The sequence below is a fragment of the Cervus canadensis genome, chromosome 21 (assembly GCF_019320065.1).
Source record: "Cervus canadensis isolate Bull #8, Minnesota chromosome 21, ASM1932006v1, whole genome shotgun sequence".
Taxonomy (NCBI): domain Eukaryota; kingdom Metazoa; phylum Chordata; class Mammalia; order Artiodactyla; family Cervidae; genus Cervus; species Cervus canadensis.
Window position 1 is genome coordinate 24,306,628 of NC_057406.1, and position 21,405 is coordinate 24,328,032.

The 21,405-nt window shown below is 41.1% G+C and overlaps 1 protein-coding gene across 1 annotated transcript; it reads left to right on the plus strand.

The window, feature by feature from the left end:
* The first annotated feature begins 2,210 nt into the window (after window positions 1–2,210).
* PDE6H (phosphodiesterase 6H) lies at window positions 2,211–20,774 on the plus strand. The gene is made up of 4 exons (XM_043440935.1): window positions 2,211–2,261; window positions 15,839–16,010; window positions 17,032–17,072; window positions 19,915–20,774. The coding sequence occupies exons 2-4, from the start codon at window positions 15,877–15,879 to the stop codon at window positions 19,989–19,991; spliced, it is 252 nt and encodes an 83-aa protein (XP_043296870.1). The 5' UTR covers window positions 2,211–2,261; window positions 15,839–15,876; the 3' UTR covers window positions 19,992–20,774.
* The last annotated feature ends 631 nt before the right edge of the window (window positions 20,775–21,405 follow it).

Consider the following 21,405-nt stretch of genomic DNA (forward strand, 5'->3'; position numbering starts at 1 on the left):
TAGACATCTCCACAACTGCTGCCAATAATAAATGCTTTATTGTTAATGTTTAAATATTCAGTATTTTGGGGCTTCCCAGGTGGTGCTAGTAGTAAAGAACCTACCTACCAATACAGGAGATGTAAGAGATGTGGGTTCGACCCCTGGGTTGGGAAGATCCCCTGGAGGAGGGCATGGCAACCCACTTCAGTATACATGCCTGGAGAGTCCCTTGGATAGAGGAGTCTGATGGGCTATGGTCCATAGCATCACAAAGAATCAGACGTGAGTAAAGTGACTTAGCACACATGCATTCAGTATTTACTTTGTTCCAATATGTTTAGAGCTGACTAATTATGCAAATATATTTGGAGAAACTGACATTTATTTTGTTGTCATTGAAATGTAATGCATTTTGTTTACTTCATTTTGTATATTGATAACCACCAGCTAAATCTTATCTTTAGTCAATGAAACTAAAGTAATCAAGGAAGTGGTGATCATTTGATGGGAGAAAAGAGATTAATCTAGAAAAATATGAAAAGAAAAACAGTAAAAGTGCTGGAAACAAAAAACAGATTTAGTCTATAAATTTCAGGATGATGTATACAAAAGAGCTTTTGAAACAAAGAGGCTGACCGTATTATAAATAGAAGCAAATATTAATTTACTCAGTAGACAGTAAATTTTGTAGCACAGAACTCTCAAGAGAGGACATATTTCTTCTTTCAAGAATATTTTTTGAGCACATAGTTCCTCCAGGTCCTGTTCTAGACATTGCATCTAGATTCATGGTCGGTAAATACAAAGTATCAAGATACAGCTGCAGGCAACAGGCATAATCTCAAAATCTCTGTTCTCTTGTGGAATTTATGTTCTGGGAGAAGACAATTTAAAAATAGGTCTAGTTTTAAAACAGGAAGAGTTAGCATATATCCAGCTATCCCGCTGCTGAGCATACTTCCAGAAAAGACAAAAACCTTAATTTGAAAAGATACATATATCCCAATATTCACAGCAGCAGTTTACAATAGCCAAGACATGGAGGCAACCTAAATGTTCATTGATAGATGAACGGATAAAGAAGGTGTGATGTATACACACACACACATATATACATAGATGTTATATATATATATATACACGCAATAGAACATTACTCAGATATAAGAAAAGAACAAAATAATGCCATTTGCAGCAATGTGGATGGACCTAGAGATCATCATACTGAAGTGAAGTAAGTCAGACAAAGACAAGCATTATATGATATCACTTATATGTGAAATCCAAAAAAATGATACAAATGAACTTATTTACAAAACAGAAACAGACTCCCAGACATGGGAAACAAGCTTATAGTCGCCAAAGGGGGAATTGCAAGGAGTTTGGGATTAACAGATAACACTACTATACAACAATATCCTACTGGGTAGTACGGGGAACTATTTCAATATCTTGCACTGTGCTCACTGTGTGTGTTGCTCAGTCATGTCTGACTCTTTGCGACACGATGGACTGTAGCCCGCCAGGCTCCTCTGTCCATGGGGATTCTCCAGGCAAGAATACTGGAGTGGGTTGCCATGCCCTCCTCCAGGGGATCTTCCCAACCCAGGGACTGAACCCAGGTCTTCGGCTTTGCAAGTGGATTCTTTACCATCTGAGCCACCAGGAAAGCATTATCTTGTCATACCTGTAATAGAAAAGAATCTGAAGAAGAATCCATTCAACTAGAACTAACACAACACTGTAAATCAACTATACCTCAATAAAAACAATAACCACATAGGTAGAATACATATTTTGGAACAAGAAGGACTTGAAGAATCCGGAATGGTAGATTCAGTGGGTGCCACTACCCATTTCTTATGTTACTAGGAAAGACATCATTAGTCAAATAGGGTGTTTTTTCCTACTAAGCCCAATGTGTCATCAAGATTATTCCTAATACGCTGCTTTAGGCACAGACATTAGAAGATGTGGAAACCCCTAAAAGTGTCCATGATATCAATATGTATATATGCAGTGTTTCTGTGCATTTACTGGAGTTGGGGGAGGGGAGGGGAGAACATTCCTAACTTTCATCAAATTTTTAAGGAAGTCCATGACCTCAAATGGATTGAGTTGCTAATGAAAAGCCTCTTTTCTTTCTTTTTTAAAAAAGTTTTATTTATTTATTTATTTTGGCCACACTGCACAGCACGCAGGATCCCAGTTCTCCGACCAGGGATATAACCTGTGCCCCCTGCAATGAAAGTGAGGAATCCCAACCACTGGACCACCAGGTAAGCTCCTAGAATCTCTTCTTGATGATACATTGGTGGACTTGCAGTAAGTTGGAGGACAATTTCATATTCTTCTAAAATGACTTTCAGCATCACTGTCAGGGCTGGGGTCTACCTGAAATGACCGTTTCTCACTTTCTTCTGTTGTAGTTCATTTTTTAGAACCCACCTGCCTATCCAGGAGACACAAGAGATGCGGGTTCTATCCCTGGGTCTGGAAGATCCCCTGGAGGAGGGTATGACTACCTACTCTAGTATTTTTGCCTTTGAAATCCCATGGACAGAGGAGCCTGGTGGGCTACAGTCCATGGGGTCACAAGAGTCAAACATGACTTAGTGACCACCACCAGTAGAAGTATATCTAAATTAGATGGAATTGGGACCTCCCTGGTGGTCCAGTGGCTAAGATTTCCCTCTCTCAAGGCAGGGACCTCATTTGATCCCTGGTCCAGGATCTAGATCTTGCATGCTGTAACAAAGAGTTTGCATGCCTCAGCTGAGACCCGACACAGCCAGATAAATAAATAAATAAATAAATTTAGAAATTAAATAAAATAAATTAGAGTTGCCTAATTCCATCTCTTTTCTGGGATAAGAATATTGCCTCGGGGAAGGATGAGCATGAGAGTGGTCACTGAGACCAACCTTCCTTTTTCTTCCTGTCTTTTATATACATGACATTTTAAACTACACTATTCAGGGTTTCATAGCCTTGGCCTAAAAACTCATTTCTTAATTCAACAAACCCTTGCTCATTCCCAGTCTACACCAGGCCAGGACTTGTGCCCAGATACAGAGATAAACAAGACACAGTCCTACATCTGTGCAACTAGTCCTAGTTGCCAAAGATGTAATGGGTGAAAACAGAAATAAACAAATGGAAAACTCTTTTGTTAGTTTAGGAAAAGTAATATACTTGGGGTGTTATGAGAGCACTAAGTAACCATATCAGAGAAGGCTTCTTGGAGGAAGTGACTACAGCTGTCAGTCTCAAAGGATAGTAGGTAGTTGACGGGGAGGGTTGGAACGGGAAGAAAAGGCATTTGAGGAAAGGGTCACGTATATGTGCCAAGTCGCTTTAGTCGAGTCTGACTCTTTGAGACCCTATGGACTGTAGCCTGCCAGGCTGCTTTGTCCATGGGATTCTCCAGGCAAGAGTACTGAAGTGGGTTGCCATGCCCTCCTCCAGGGGATCTCCCCTACTCTGAGATCGAATCCGTGTCTCTTGCGTTGGCAGGCAGGTTCCTTACCACTAGAGCTACTTGGGAAGCCTTAGGAGAAAAGAGGACGCATGAGCAAAGATGCAGCATCCTTAAATAATATGATATGTTCAGGGGATTACAAGAAAGCAGCTCAAGGTGGCTGGACCTCAAAACGTGCATCACACGGGGAGAAGCAGCATGCCTGGAGGTGGGCGCAGGTACAGCTCACAGTAGATGACTTATGCCGTGTAGGCAAGGAGCTTTGTTTTGATCCTGTCCATGGCTCAGAGCCATTGAAAGTAAAGAAAGAAAATGTTTTCCTCTGCAGTTTACTCTGGTAGCTGTGTGGATGAATTTGACGGAAACAAAAACCGTTTGGGGACAGTTCAGGCCTGAACTAGAGCGCTCATAATAGAGACAGAGGAAGATTTGAGAAATATATAAGTGAAATTGGCCTGGCTTGTTGGCTAATGAGATGTGAAGGATGAGGGTGAAGAGGAGTGAGGAATCACAGATGACTTATGGGTTTCTTGCTAGAATGAATGGGTCCTTGGTAGGTGTAGGGTAAGGGAGTTAGAGAAGGCGAGGTTCGGAAAAAGAACCAGACCGGCACTTTACAGGAACAGATCAGCTTTAATGATGTGAGAAAGGGCAGCAGTCAGATTAACGAGCTGCTGCACTAACCCAAGGAAAGAGTAGGTATATACAGGCATGTATGTGGAAATCCACTATCTTAAGGGGGCCTGTCCTTCTCCAAGGTTGTTCAGAGTAGTTATCTCTGAAACTGCTGGGGCAAGGAATTCTGGGGATAGGCCAGAGGCTGGACTGGCTGGGAGCTGGGCGTAATCAGGGAGAGAGTTCTTTGTTTTGCATAGAATGGTGGGGGGGACCTGGAGGGGAATTTTAACTCCACGCTATTTGAGCCATGTAACTTTGCTTCAGTAGGAAAACAAGTTGAGATAGAGAACACAGAGGAAGGAACAGAGGTGTTGGGGGAGATAAAGACTTGAGTTTGAAGATGTTGAGTATCAAGTCTGAAAGACACTGGGACATTTCTAGGAAGTGATTTCAGACTGTAAGTGAGATACAGAAAACTGAATTTCAACCCTAAGTTGATGATTTACACTTCATCAAGTTATAAAGTGAAGTCGCTCAGTCGTGTCCGACTCTTTGGGACCCCATGGACTGTAGCCCACCAGGCTCCTCCATCCATGGGGTTTTCCAGGCAATAGTACTGGAGTGGGTTGTCATTTCCTTCTCCATCATCAAGTTATAGACAGTAACTTAAACCAGGTTATCCAAAGTGTGGTTTGAGGATCAACAGATCAGTTGCCAGGAATTTGTTAGAAATGGGAATCCTTAGGCCTGATTTCAGGCCTCCTGTATCAGAATCTCTAGGGTTGGTGCCAGGAAGCAGGTTTTTTTAGTTTGTTTGTTTGTTTTTTTAAAACAAAACAAAACAACTTTGAGGTAAATTGTAAAGTTTGAGAAATGCTGGCTTAAACCATGAAAATGGATGAGATATTCCCCTGCTGAACTCACTTATAAGCTTTAGGAGATTTTAAAATATAGATTCCTTAGGATTTTCTAATCTTGTCATCTGTGACTAGAAACAGGCTTTTTTTTTTTTTTGCCTTTTTTTTTTTTTAATCTTTGTCTCCAATCTTGGTGGTTTCTGTTATTTTATGCCTGATTGCACTGGCCAGAGCTTTCAGTTCCATGTTGGTAAGAGTGATGAGAGCAGACATTCTTGACTTGTTCCTTATCTTAGAGAGAAAGCATTCGGGCTTTCACAATCAAATGTGATGTTTCTGTAGATGCTTTTTATTAGTTTCTTTCTATTTCTAGTTTGTTGAGAGTTTCTATCATTAATAAATGCTGGATTTTGTGAAATGCTTTCTGCATCAGTTAATATGATCATACAATTTTTCTTCTTTAGTTTGTTGGTGTAGAGCCTTATCTTGACTGAGTTTTGGATATTGAGCAAATCTTGAAATATATAGAATAAACTCTACTAGGTCTTGATGTATTAGCATTTTTATATATTACTGTATTAGATAAGGTAATATTTTAAAGGTTTTTACATCTGAAGTCACAGGATATACTGGCCTGTATTTTTCCTTTTTACTGTTTTTGTCTGATTTTGGTGTCAGAATGTTTCATGAGGGTATGGGTGAAGGGGTCAACTACATGGTGATTTATGGTAACTGGACTTGTGGTGGTGATCACTTTGTAGTGTATACAGATGTTAAACTGTAATTCTTCCCCCTGAATCTTACATAAAAAATCATTTTAAAAATCCATGAGGGTAAAACTGGTCTCATAAAAATGAGTTGAGAAGTGTACTCTTCTATTTTCTGAAAGAGAATATTGTATTTTTAATGAGGCTATTTTTTCAAGAGTGAGAGTGTTGTTTTGCATGGATGGACCTAGAGAGTGTCATACTCAGTGAAGTAAGTCAGACAGAGAAGGAGAAATATTGTATGACATCCCTTACGTGTGGGATATAAAAAGAAATGATGCAAATGAACTTAAGAGACTCATAAACTCAGAGAACGAACTTAGGGTTGCCAGGGGGAAGGATGCAGGGAAGGGACAGTTAGGGAGTTTGGGAGGGACATGTACACACTGCTGTGTTTAAAATGGATAACCAACAAGGACCTACAGTATAGCACAGGGAACTCTGCTCTATATTATGTGACAGCCTGGATGGGAGGGGAGTTTGGAGGAGAATGAATACATGTATATGTATGACTGAATCCCTTCACTGTTCATCTGAAACTATCACAACATTGTTTGTTAATTGACTATACCTCAATACAAAATAAAAAGTGAAAAAAAAAAAAAGTGTTGTTCTGGAGAATCCCTAAGCATGGTAAAGTGTTAAGGGAAGGAGGGACCAGCCTTGTACATTTCTGCTTCACATTTAGAATGTTTCTCTCTAGAGTCCACTGTGCGTTAATAGAGGGGGAAGTTCAGTCTAGGAGGTTCAAAATGTGGAAGAGATGTGACTTTGATGTGTGTCTTCCGACTCACTGGTATTTTAAGAAACACTAAAGAAAGATTAGAGATTAGCATTCGTGTAAGCAGCTTATAGGACAGCTAAAATTTTAATCACATTCTAATGACTTAGTACCTGCCCTTTAACTTCTTTCCTGTATATAATTAATAACACTTCCCCATCTACTAGAAAAGATAAAGAACCAAGGATTAGAGAACTATGGAGCAAAGGTTTTTTTTTTTTTTTAATAAGTATTTTATGATATTTAGGTTTAAACTGGCATTAGGAAAACTCACTCTATGTAGTGTACAATTCTGTAGGTTTTGACAAGTGCATAGAGTTGTGTATCTACCTCTAATACCATTTCATTACTTTAAAAATTCCTTTCATTTCCCTTTATAGTCAGCTCCTCCTCTCAACTCCTGGGAATCACTGATTTGTTTGCCCATGCTATAGCTTTACCTTTCCAAGAATATCATAAATAAAATCAGACAGCATAGAGCCTTTGACTTTGATTCCTTCACTTGGCAAAATGTGCTTAATATTTATCTACTAAATAATGACATTACATCTAAGTCACTTCATCTATTCATAAGTTCTCTCTTTTTCTTCTCACTCAACAAGTTTCCTACTGGCTTTGTTTCACTTCTCTCTCTCTCTCTTTAAAATTTTTAGTGTTTTTGCACAGGCTTTCTTCCTTCATTTCTTGGCTACACCATGTTGCACGTAGAATCTTAGTTCCCTGACCAGGGATTGAACCAACGTCTCTTTCACTTGAAGCAGGTTGTCTTAATCACTGGAGCACCAGGGAAGTCTCTGCCTTTGTTTCTTTTGCCTATGAAATCAAGGCACACTCAAACTTCTTCCAGGAAATTACTTGGCCATTGATCATCTTAAACAAGATGAAACAGCTTTAAACAAGGCTGTGTGACCCTATTACCTGATTGGTAAGATCAGAGGCAGATAACGGACCAAAAGTATGCCACACTAGGCAAGGCAATGACCAATGAAGTGACATGGTAGGAGAACTCTGTTCAGCAAAGGCAGAGCATGTTGACTGACCGGCCAGTCTATTCCAATCCTCTAAGACTCAGTGGTAGCAGAAGTAGTAGAGATAGTGGCAGAAAGAACATCCACTTGGAGCAGGGAAACGTGGGTGCACTTTCTGAAAGTACAAGGTGATCAGATCTTTAGAATGTCAGTATCTTTTTTTAATTAAAAAAATTTTTTTGGTTGCACCATGCAGCACGGGGAACTTCCCTGACCAGGGATGGAACCTATGCCTTCTGCAGTAGAAGTGCAGAGTTTTAACCAGTGGACCACCAGGGAAATCTAGAATGTCAGTGTCTTGAACAATGTTTCATTCTCCATATAACCTTCTTGAGAGTGACTGAGTTCCCTGTCTTTCACACTCCACCTCAAATCCCATAATTTTTTCACTGCTGTTTCTTTTTAGATGTTCAACATTTCCTTCTGTCATTTTTTTTTTCTGTTTCAAGAACTTTCTTTATTATTCTTATGCAGTATTTAGGTGACAGATTCTTCTAATCTTCCTTTTTCTGAGGATGTCTTTATTTCCCCTTCATTCCTGAAGGATCAGTTCATTTGATAATAGAATTCAAAAGTTGACAGTTTTTTTCTTTTGGGATGTGAAAAATGTGCCACTTCCTTCCAGCCCCCACTGTTTCTGATGAGAAATCCTCTGTCCTTCACCAGGAAAATGGAGATGGTGGGAGGGTTCAGCAGAGAGGTATCAAAACATCCACGGGTCTGATGGAGAAAAAGCTGGGAGTAATAATGGAGACAGGGAAGGACGAGGAAGCCTAGTGTGCTGCAGTCCATGGGGTCCCAAAGAGTTGGACACAATTGAGCGACTGAACAACAACGATGATGGAGACATAGAAGGGAGTGGAAGGACCCATCCAGAGACAAAATACCCTGCCACCTTTGTGAGGTGTTTGCTGCCATCAAAACTCCTCTAATTCTGGTAGCTACCAAGGGAAAGCTTACTGAAAAGAACCCTTAAGCTGGTTAGCTGCCCATGTAATCTGCTTGGGTGTTAAGACTCTTTCCTTGCCTAGAAAGGATAAATTGACCTTCTTTCTGTATAATCTTACAGAGTACACTTTTCTTACAAGTGACAATTTAGAGAAGCACATTGCAATTTTCCAGCAATGTGTGAGAGTGACCAGAACAAGGAATCTTGGTCCAGGTTCATTTTGTATTCATATAGTAGAAAGGTAGCTGAATATGCAAGATACTTGCAGGGTTGGGTCTTACTCCTGGCTCCCCTTCTAACTTTATATGCAGCCTTTAAAAAATATTTTATTTTTTATTGACATATAATTGACTTGAGATACCATATTAGTTGCAAGTATAGATCATCACTGTTGTTCAGGTGTTTAGTCATGTCTGACTCTTTGCGACCCCGTGGTCTTCACTGATGCTCAGTAGTTAAAGAGTCTGCCTGCAATGCTGGAGATCTGGGTTCAATCCCTGGTTGGGAAGATCTCCTGGAGAAGGAAATGGCAACCCATTTCAGTATTTTTGCCTGGAGAATTCCATGGACAGAGGAACCTGGTGGGCTACAGGCCATGGGTCACAAAGAGACAGACTGCAGCACACCAGGCTTCCCTGACCTTCACTATCTCCCAGGGTTTGAACAAACTCATGTCCATTGAGTCGGTGATGCCATTCAACCATCTCATCTTCTGTTGTCCCCTTCTCCTCCTGTCTTCAATCTTTCCCAGCATCAGGGGCTTTGGCCAAAGTATTGGAGCTTCAGCTTCAACAGCTGTCCTTCCAATGAATATTCAGGGTTGATTTCCTTTAGGATTGATTGGTTTGATCTCCTTGCAGTCCAAGAGACTCTCAAGAGTGTTCTCCAGCACCACAGTTTCAAAGCATCAATTTTTTGGTTCTCAGCCTTCTTTATGGTCCAATTCTCAATATTTTTAGTTTTTATATATGCAGTCTTGAATAAATCATTTAATTTCTCTATGACAAATTTGGCAAAAAAGCTGAATGATACTGACATATGAATTAAGGTCCTTTCAAAACTGTATAAAGTGATGTACAAATTCATGCTAGTGGCTCGATGCAATTGGAAGACTAAAGTCAAGTATTACACTGAATGGGATTATAGCCTGGACCCTTTGGGTGTAAAAGATCCAGTAACCAATTCTCAAATATAAGAGTCACCAGTTACCAGCTATCACTTGGGCTGTTTCTCAGTTACATATCACTGGACCTTAGGTTTTTCCTAATTTGTGGTTTCTTCTCTCAGAGAAAAATGCATATAACATCAGTTAGGGAGAGATGCTGGTATTTCTCAGTGTCATTGCTCACATGATGAGTGTTCTCAGTGAAGCAGGTTGCAGTGTAAGAATTACATGATCATGATGATGATGATGATGTGTGTATGTGTGTGTGTGAGAAAGAGAGAGAGAGAGAAAAGAGAGAGAGAAACAGTATGCATGAGTGTGTGTGTTTGTCAAAGAAAGGGAAGGATAGAGGGTAAGAACTAAAAATAGCAATGGAGAAGGAAAAAAGGTATTGTATTATAATCTGCAAATCCCCCCCTTGGAAACCAACACCCAACACTTTGTGTGTGTTTATGAATTCAATACCTGTTTGTGGGTAGGAGAGAGCCCAAGACATTTGTAAGAGCATCCGATTATCAGCAAAGCCTGCCCCAGTCTCACCCCACACTCTTCCAACTTCTTTGCACCTAGGCCGATGCTCTTAAGCCTATGATGACGTGATTACGTAGCATGAGGGTATTACAGAGAGATAAATCAGGATGCAAAGATCCTTTATTCATCTACTGTGAAGAAGGCAGCTGGACAGCTTATAAGAGAAACATTTAACTCTGTGAGTATTTCTCAACTTCTGGAGAGTTTAATCAGGATGTAATCAAAGGGCTTTTGTGGGAGTTTGGGGGTTCAATCTGGCTCTAAAACCAAGAAATAGAAGAAAATAACACACTGAACCTGTGGGTCTGGACCAGGGTTGGGGACGGAAATGGGCGAAAACGTGGAGGAAACACATCAAAACTTCCTTCTGTGACAAGCTAGTAAGTGAAACTTCATTATTATAAGGTCACTGCAAACCTTGATTACTAACCCCAAACTGACCCTCCCTTTTTGGCGGCTCCATAGCAAACAGCTTTCTGGAAAAGGAGGGATCTGGGGCACTCGATGACCACAGAGCAAACAGTCCTTTACTCCTAGGATGTGCTTGGAAACTTGGTCCAGCCATCAAGAGGCTGACAGGGGAGTGGGAGGATGAAGGTAAGAAGCCCAGAGTCAGCCAGGAAACGACCGCAGTGCAAGGAGGGTGCACCCAGCCATCTCCCTCCAAGGTGAAAGTGTCTGTTTGTTCCTAGTTGAAGCAACGTACTTGCTGGATTTTTGTTTTTGTTTTTTTCATGGCTTTGGTTTGGGTCTTCTTTGACTCTGAATTATTTGATTTTCTCTGCCTCAGCGGGACCCTGGGTGACATCTGTGGGTCCAATGGCATCAGAGGAGGAGACGGGTCCTCTGCCTGTCTTCTCCTCATCCTTGGCCATCAGCAACAGAATTGGTTATCTGCTCATATCTTTGCTAAGAAAGAGGGAGAAGAAGTCTAGGATGATAATCATAGCATCTGAAAGCCTGACTCACGAATCTTCAGAAACTGCCCTTATTTAGCTGGAATTTATGGAGCATCACCCTCTTGCTTCCTACAACTGAGCTCTGCTGCCTTGGGACTAAGGCAATGCCAAGCTCAGTGCCCTGCAAAGCTATGCCTTGAAATCTTACATTGCTGCACCCACTTCTTTCTTCAGGAGAAGACTTTGTAGTCTTCAAAAGGGGAAGGGCTAACATTGTTTTAAAAACAGGAAAACATTCTGCCTCCTGAAGGAATGAATTACTTGACCCTTTTGGAGGCAAAAATGTGAAACGTCCGCTTGTAGCTAAAATCATGTCTGATATTGGATTCAGGTTTATTCAACTCCATAGAGGCCCTAGGAAAACATGGTCAGGATAAGTTCAGCCGTCAGTGATACCTGGGGCTGACAGGACTGACTTCCAAGGCAGGACAGGGTCATATTTGTTCTACTCCTCCCAAGGGTTTTACAGGGAAAATTGGGGGGTAAGTCTATGCCAGAAACACCCTAGTGATTGGTGGACTGTCCTACACACTCAGAAATGAAATACTATACCTGAAATGCACAATAAATGTAAAAACAGTTAGTCATAGGGCAAATCTTGAGTGCCATGAGGATCGAGGGATTAGCCAGGCAACTGTTACATAACTTTCTGAGGAGAATTCTTTTACAGAATGCATTGCACTTAGAATTGGACATGAACTCAGTCCTGGCCTAGAGTTGTAACTTCAGAATGAGATAAACATGCAAAAGAAACTCGCCAGAGAAAAGGGGAAGTATAGTCAGGGGGACATAGAAATCAAGTATCAATTTCAAATTCTTTGGGGTTACTGTTAGAAGTATCAAAGAAATCCAAGGATGGCTTCTTAAGAGGGAATTTTGAGACCAGAAATGGGGAATAGTTGGAGTATTTGAATGATGCAGAGGGTTACTCAGGAAGTGAAGATAGCAATTACCTCTCTGGTACTTGTCAAGCAGTTGTCAACCCATGGTCCTAGGGGAATGGGTGTGAATTTGCTTTCACAAATCCTGAAATTTGCTTTCAGGGTTCCCTTGACTGTCAGAAGATCTACTACATAGTTATTTCATTTTGAGTACTTTTCACCAAAAGCTGTACATTGTTCCTGCTTATTTTCCCCATTACCCTAAAAAGAAAAAAATTTTTGATTCATTTTATAGATAGAATGAGATCCAGAGAGGTGATACAGCTTATCCAAGTTCATATTAAACAGTCTGGTGGAGCAGGAATTTGAAATTGTTTCTATTTGATCTGAAAGCATCTACTCTTTACACTGTTTTGCCCCCAGAAGGTGATTTGGCTGATGAAGGTGATCTTTGCTGTTGTTTAGTTAATAAGTCCTGTCTGACTCTTAAGCGACCCCATGGACTGCAGTCCACCAGGCTCCTCTGTCCATGGGATTTCTCAGGAAGGAATACTGGAGTGGATGGCCATTTCCTTCTCCAGGGGATCTTTCTGACCCAGGGATTGAACCTGCATCCTCTGCATTGGCAGGTGGCTTCTTTACCACCGAGTCACATTATAGATTTGGGGTCTTACAAAGTAGGATCCCACTTACACTTGCCAGATATCATAGAAGATGCCCAGTTACATGTGAATTTCAGATAAACAACAACAGTTTCTAAGTATGTACCATGAAACCAGTGAAATATTTGGGATATACTTATACCAAAAAAAAAAAAATCCTTTGTTGTTTATCTGAAATTCAAACTTAACTGGATGTCTTGTATCTTGATTTGCTAAATCTGGCAATCCTAAACTTAGTAGGGTCTCTAGATTGGAGAAACGTTTGTAGTTTCTCATTGCTTAAAAACAATCAGGAAGTCCAGAAAGGTTGATCTGAGAGTAATTCTCCAGTTTTCCTCTGTGGCTTTGGCAGAGTTGGGATGTGTCAGTCACTGGTGGCACAGGGTGAGGGTAATGCTGCCCTTGGCTGCCCTCCAGCCATTCCCATGGTCCCAAACACACTTGGGGAAGGCACAGACTTGGCCTGTTTACCAGGGCAGGAGAGAGCCCACAGCACAGAACTGGATTCAGTGGGCAGAGGAGCTGGCAGAACATTTCCCAAAAACCACCGAGGGGTTTATGAGGTGAGGATCAGCTGATGCCTTCCCTGTGGCTTGATGGAGAAAGTCACAGGGTCGGGATCTCAAGACCCAAGGTTCAAGACATTAGTTCAGTCTTTTCATTTATGTATTCACTCATTTGACAAATATATATGGCACACCTACTATGTACCACGTACTGTTGTAGGTTCTGAGGGTACCGGAATAAGTAGAGACTGAAAAAAACAGCTTCATGGGGCATATTCCAGTGAGGGATAAAGACAAGATTCGGGGGACTTCCCTGGTGGTCCAGTGGTCAAGATATCACCCTCCAGTGCAGAGGTGTGGGTTTATCCGTGGTCAGGGAGCTAAGAATCCTTCCTACCTCATGACCAAAAAGCCAAAACTTAAAAAAAAAAAAAAAAGCAATATTGTAACAAACTCCATAAAGACTTAAAAAATGGCCCAAAACAAAAAACATATATATTAAAAAAAAGAAAAAAGACAAGATCCACTGCATGCACAGGTGATCCAGGGACGTGGCCAGCTTCACTCTCTTCTAGGTTCTAGCTCACAGCGTAATCAATGTGTTTCTATCAGACAAGTTGAGGACTGGCAGGAGAGAATGAAAATAGTGATTGAGGAAAAGAAAATAGGAAAAACATCTTAGAGGCAAGGATTTATTAATAATTTAACATGATTTTGAGAGTCATAAGAAACAGTTGATAAATTTTACAATGTAAGATTTGAGGGATGCGACCTCAAACCCCAAAACCTGCAAGATGAGACAGAGAAGGAGCAGGCGTAAGAGAGCCGGGGGCATGCATTGACCCACAGCAAGTGCCAGACACGGCCTGGGGCAGGCAGGAGGGTCTCTGACCTGGAGAACAGGAGGGTCTCCCCAGGGCAGCCTCAGCACCCACACTTGCAGGGATGACATGGAGGTGACGGGGAGCGTGGGGAGCAGCCAGCCAGAAAGGCCAAGGCTTGGAGGCCATGGCCCACCTGCTGGAACTGCCACCAAATGAAAGTGTGAAGAGACCAGCACAGCCTCCATCTGTTCAGACACAAAGAGGGCAGTCAGGCCCTCTCTGCTGAGGCCCCCACCCTGATGGGGGGACAAGGCCAAGGGCTCCCACTCCTCTCCCGGAGCAAGATTTGAGGGATGTATATTAGGCTCCCCTTGTGGTTCAACTGATAAAGAATCCGCTTGCAATGCAGGAGACCTGGGTTCGATCCCTGGGTTGGCAAGTTCCCCTGGCGAAGGGAAAGGCTACCCGCTCCAGTATTCTGGCCTGGAGAATTCCATGGACTGTGTAGTTGGACACGACTGAGTGACTTTCACTTTCTTTTTTTTTTTTTTTTTACAGGAATATAATATTTTTTAATCTGAAAATATTTTTCATTTTTTAAAATTGTAGTTTATTTACAATATTATGTTAGTTTCAGATGGACTTTCACTTTCACTATTGTAGCAGAGAGAGAGAGAAAACATGGTTTCATGAGCCTAGCATTGTCAGGGAGAACTGAAGTTAAGGATACTAGCATACATTTATAATGGATGAAATATGGAATTCTATGAAAACAGGCAGTAGGTCGTGGAAGAGGTTGGTTCAAGGTAGGAGTTTAAGGTTTTGGAGCTTTTTCAGAATCTCCCTTCCCAGATTAAGCACTATCAACATTTGTGATAGAAAAGGAAAAACAAAAAAAATCTTTTAGTTTAGTGTTTCGTATTAATTTGTTATCACATGTTTTTGTAACATGTAATAACAGTGATTTGTTATGTTCTTTTATTTGTACTTAAAGAATGACAATGTAACTTTTTGTAACTAAAATGTAAGTCTGGGAAAACCATATTGGATAAGTTCTTGATTTGGATAGGAGAAAAAGTTGAAGATTCCCGAGAATTAAGTGGCTAAAGAATTTCTTATCTTTTAGGGGAGTTAAAGCACAAACTTATGACTTAATCACCTCTTATTGTCTTCTGTGTGTGTGTGTGTGTGTGTGTGTGTGTGTGTGTGTGTACTGGGAATGTATTGAAAGCTTTTGTAGTATCAGTATACCTGGTTCAGAGGTACCCCTATCCAGACAACTACACTGTCACCTCCCATAACTAGAAAAGAAGTCTTTGGATCACATGAGGATTAAATAAAATATGGGCCATAAAGAAAACAGGCCATAAGAATGGGTCAATAAACATTTAGAATCAGATTACTTTATAGTTAGGTGGAAAAATATGTAAAGCTTACAGAACATTTCAGTGCTGCCAAGTCTAGATAGTCTTCAGCACATTTCTCTCCCTTTACAGATGGTGGAACTAGTGGTCAATGAAAAGGACATAATTATTATACATTCACACAGAAAGCTGTTGGCAGACCTACTGGAACAACAAATCTACCTTGATTTATCAGTTTTTGGCTTATAGCCTACTCTGCTGGCTGCCTCCATTGACATATACCTCATTTTCTTAGATGGTAACTTCTTTAAAAGATGGTAACTTCTCCCTTTTGCTGTCAATACAAAAGGCCGAGCTTCCTTATCAAGATGCTTTTCTCCCCATCCCCCTGCCCCCGAAGATTGTTGTAAAGGTCATCATAATAAGCAATGGTCATCATACGTTGAAGAATCTGTCTCTTTCTCTCTCTCACTGTTCAAACAGCCTGAAAGAAAACCATCAGCCACCCAAACACTAGCAGAATGAGCGACAATGCTGCGTTGGCTCCTCCGGCTTCCAACCAGGGTCCCACCACCCCACGCAAAGGGCCCCCTAAGTTCAAGCAGAGGCAGTCTCGTCAGTTCAAGAGCAAGCCTCCTAAGAAAGGTGTGAAAGGGTAAGGCCAAAATGAAAAAGAAGGTTTCCTATTTTTCTGAGAGATTAATGCTCACCATATTAAATAGACTTATAAAAATTTCCACCTCACTCTCTGTTTCCTAACACAATCTTTGCTGAATCATATTTTTTCAGTCCTGGAATCCTTTCTCTCTCAGCTCCCACATATACAGCCACATTTAACATGGGAAATGGACCCTTTCACAGTGACCTTTGGCTTGACCTTCCAGACTCTTCTTGACCACTCTCCTTTGCTGATGTAAACTGTGCTTTAATTTGGAACACAGAATCACTGGCTGCTTCTAGAACACACGGTTTATTTTTCTGGCTTCAGATTTTCTCTCTTCAGTTCTTTGTTTTGCTCTTTTTCTCCCTGGCAAAATCTGATTTATTTTTCAACACACACTCATGTTAATTTCTTTTGGAAACCATTACTGACTCCCTTAGACAAACATTATCATTCCTTCCATGTTTGCATTTTGTACATTCAGCTATTGTAACTTGTACTATTTTATAGTACATGTCTTTCTTTCGTCTGTTCCCTGAGACTGAGATCCCTGAGAGAAAATTTGTGTATTGTTTTTTCCCTAACTCTCAGTACCTAATACAATTCCAGGAACAAAGCAGATGCTTAATATGTACTTTTGGAGAAACTAAACAAATAGATAAATTAATCATTTTAATGACTTTTCATATTGCTTTCTCATTCCAATTTTTATTTTAAAAAGTAGAGCTTGACCACGGTTGCCCCACCGACTTTCTCCCCTCCGCCCCCCCCCCCCCACTTCAATTGTCTTAGGTTACATTTTTACCGAGGGAAACTCTCTCTTTTGGGACACATTGTTTAAAACCTGTTTGAGTGACACTTCCTTTGCCCTAGTTCAGTGCACACAAAAGGATTTTCTCAAATACAAAAAACTGAAGCCTCTTCTTTCCCCTTGAATCAGGAAACTCTTCACATGACTCATTCCAGGATCTTTTGGCCCCGGTATCAGCTAACATCTCTTGTGTTTTTTCCATAGGTTTGGAGATGACATTCCAGGCATGGAGGGACTAGGAACAGGTGAGCAATCTGAATATTTAAGTGAGAATCTTACCCCCTGACTTTGACCATTTTTTCTGCTTCTGGCCTCAAGGAGCAGTTCAACGTCATTGGAAATACATAACGCAACAGATTTTTTTTTGAAGACCTAGGAATGTAAGGTTTTAATTTAACTTCCTGAATAAGTATGTGTGTGCCCAGAGGCAAAAACTCAGAGAAATCAGGCTAGTCCCAAAGTTCAATGAATCCTTGTGTTTTGTTATATACTCTAGAAGGTGTGGGCTTCCTTGGTGGCACAGTGGTAAAGAATCTGCCTGCTAATGCAGGAGATGGATGGGTCGTGGGTTTGATCCCTGGGTCAGGAAGATCCCCTGGAGGAGGAAATGGCAATCCACTCCAGTATTCTTGCCTGGAGAACCCCGTGGACAGGGGAGACTGGCAGGCTACAGTCTATGGGGTCACAAAGGAGTCAGACACAACTGAGTGTACACACACACACACTCACACACACACACACACTCTCTCTCTCTCTCTCTCTCTCTCTCGGGCATACAATAGTGAATTGTAGACATTCACAGTAGAACAATTCTCAGAATGAGTCTAGCACAACTCCTTTATTTTTCAGGAGAGAAATCGGAAACATAGAGGAATTAAATGATAATCTGAGGCTACAGAGTGAGCTATTGGAAACAAGGGTGGGGCCTGGAGATCCTTTCCTCTCCACGGGGCCAGCCACTTCCTCACAAGCTTCCTCTTTTTTACACATCCTCTGGCACTCAGAACAGGGCCCTAGACACTAAAGTATCTGGAGTAATAAGTTTTAATTGGCTAGAATTTTTATTGGTTGGATAATACATGCAAACTACTTCATATTCTCTTAAAAAATTAATAGACTTTAAATTTTAAAGAAATTTTAGGTTTACAGAAAAATTAGGCAGAATTTTTAAGGGATTCCTACAGATCCCCTCTGCCACCTTCTTTCCCCGTACATCAGTCATACCCCCTGTTATTAACCTCCTGCATTTAGTGCGGTACATTTGTTATACTTCATGAACCAATTTTAACACATTTTTATTAGCTGAAATAGCTTGCTCATTCTTTGTGTTGTCCAGTTCTTAGGTATCCACCATTACAGGTTCATATGGAATCACTAGCCCCCAGATCTCCTGTGCGCTATCTGTTCAATCCTTTCTCCCCATAAACTCCTGACAACCACTAACCTTTCTACTGTCTCTATCGTTGTAGCTGTTCAGTCACTGAGTCGTGTCCGACTCTTTGTGACCCCATGGACTGCTACACACCAGGCTTCCCTGCCCTTTACTCTCTCCCAGAGCTTGCTCAAATTCATGTCCATTGAGTTGGTGATGCCATCCAACCATCTCATCCTCTGTCACCCCGTTCTCCTCCTGCTCCATAGTTTTGCCTTTTCCAGATAGTCCTCCAGTTAGAATTGTATAGTAAGAGCTCTTTTACTTAGTAATATTTATCTAAACTTCCTCCATATCTTGACATGGTTTGATAGCTCATTTCTTTTTTATCACTAGATATTTTATTGTATGGTTGTATCACAGTTTTTATCCTGTTGATAGGCATCTTGATTGCTTCCAGGTTTTGGCAATTATGAATAAAGCTACTATAAACTTCTTTGTGCAGGTTTTGTATGTGGACACAAGTTTTCAACTCATCCAATACACTTTTGACAAATGATGGCATTCGTAGCAATCAGTTTCCTTTCTGAACAACTCTCAGTACATTTACTTTTTTAAATTTATTTTTAATTGGAGGATAATTGCTTTACAATATTGTTTGGTTTCTGCCATAAATCCACATGAATCAGTCATAAGCATATCTATTATTTACTTTTTATTGTCCAGTGCCACTCCTCAGATCTCAAATAGAATTTCTAGTCACTTTGATAAAGCTCATCTGCTATTCTTCTAAATCAAATGCTTCTCTATTTTGACCATGTGTATATAAGACCAGAAAATTCACTTTGGACTCTGGAACATATCCTTAACTCTGCCAAACTATTTGGAATAGTGACAAGAGGTTTATTCTGAGGGAAATTCTGAAGTCTTCGACCTGGTTCTAGTTCAGTCTCTACAACCATGAGATTTTTTTTTTCTCTAGGTATTTAACCTCTCTGGGTATCAGCCAGCTTCTCTGTAATTTGGGAACAATATTATAACTTTTAACAATACATAAAGGAGCTTGAGAGCAGTTAGAGAAGCCTATCTGGTTGGTAGGTAGTAGGGAAACTAGATTTCCAGACCATGCGAATTTAAAGCGCCCCAAGATACAGGTTCGATCCCTGGGTCAGGAAGATCCACTGGAGAAGGGAATAGCAACCCACTCCAGTATTCTGGCCTGGGAAATCCTATGGGCAGGGGAGCCTGGAGGGCTACAGTCCATGGAGTCACAGAGAGTTTCAGACACAGCTTAGCGACTAAACAACAACAACTTCTCACTTTAACCCATGACCTAACTAGAATTCCACCTCTGTCCCCTCCTTAGTGTTTTGGTGAGACTTTGAATGATCAGAGGACTACACTCCCACAGAATAGTCCCAGTCCGAAATCTTGGAGCATCTCCCCAGAAAGGATGCCAAATAAAACTAACACAGATCCTGGGGGAGCCTGTTTGGGTGGAATCAGAGCCCCGAAGAGGATTAATGAAACAATTGTTCTGATCCTCCCTGTGATGAAGGGCCGTTCTTCCCACGGCCGTTCTTTCCTGTCATCTGGGCAACAGATGGGAGACAAGGGCGAGGTGTCTTTGCCTGAACGATGTCCTTTTGTGCAGAAGAGGCTCTTCTGGGGAGTGAGATTGGATTATCAGTTCTTCTTCTCTCTCTTTCTTGCAGATATCACTGTGATCTGTCCTTGGGAGGCATTCAGCCACTTGGAGCTGCACGAGCTCGCTCAGTTTGGGATCATCTGAACCACTGGAGGTTCTGCCACTCTCATTAGCTTCTGCTGTAGCTCTGATTACTTCTGCCCTATTGATCTGCCAGAATTCTGACATGCAGATGTGGGAAATGGTTTCACACACCCTCACTTCCCTTAAGTGACTACTAAGAGGTGTCTGAGTGCCAGACTCTTTCATGCAGCATAGTTTAGCTCAGAATAGTGGGTGAAATCAACTTTTAATGAGGCATTCCCAACATCACCCCTTTTTCCTATCAGCTGGTTAGAAGTCATCCATATTTCTCTAAAGTCCTTCAAATCTGTTTTTGCTAGGCACTCAGTACTCTTGGTAGAAGGCTTTTAAGATATCATTTATGTCCCTCCTCTCCCCTTTTCTTTAATAAAGGAGATATTTACCTCGAATCTCAAGATGAAGTTGTATTAAATGCTATAAGCAAATATCTGTGGCCTTGTTCTGAGACCCAATTAAACAAAGAAGGCACAGTTACACAGGAAGTAAGCACTGTGCATGCAAAAAAGTGTGGGATTAATAGGCAAGTTCTGATTTGACTTTGTCATGACCTCTTGGGTTCTAAATTTTATTGCACCAGGTTATCCCTGAGACCTGATGCAGCTTTAAACTGTACAGTTCTGAGCTGGTGGCAAACTGGAGATGTAAACTCAAGACCCTGACAATGAGTATTCTTTTCATTGCCTTGGTTCCACTGATTGAAAAGCTGTTTATCCTTTAAAGTTTAGACGTAGATGCAAAGGCTAGGTTACAGAAAAATAATATTTATCTGAAAAATAAAATGATGGCTTGCTTCACCCCGAAGTTGTGTCAAATGTAATGTGCACACAGCTATCTTTCCCCAATACTTTCAAGGCAGTTGTGCAATTCAAGGGCTTTCTATCTGACCTGGATGCTTTAGGGTACTAGCAGTATTCATTTCTTCATGTCAGTTTTGTAATTTGTGGTAAAAGAATGAAGTAAATTAACTGAAAAGAGAGGCAGGATGATAGAGGGAAAAGAGTTTTGGGTTCTAATGACATGTCATCATTTTGAGTAAAGATCTCATGCTTGGGATCCTCCAGTTTGCCTGAATTAGACAATCAAAGTTCACAGTAGCAATAAATCCTGGGACACAGAGTGAGCATGAGACGCACTCAGCACTGGAGAACATTTCTTCTGCTGTTGATTCTACATTCACTGTTGTCCAGCAACAACATTGTTACCATCTGGCCAGAAACCTGGAAGCCCGAAGGACACGTTTGGATTGTAATTGGGTAAAGAGAATGGATTTCCAGGTCATAGGAATTTAAAGCCCACATCATTTTAGTTCAGCTGCTCAGTCATGTCCAACTCTTTGCGACCCTACGGACTGCAGCACACCAGGCTTCCCTGTCCATCACCTGCTCCCGGAGCCTGCTCAAACTCATGTCCATCG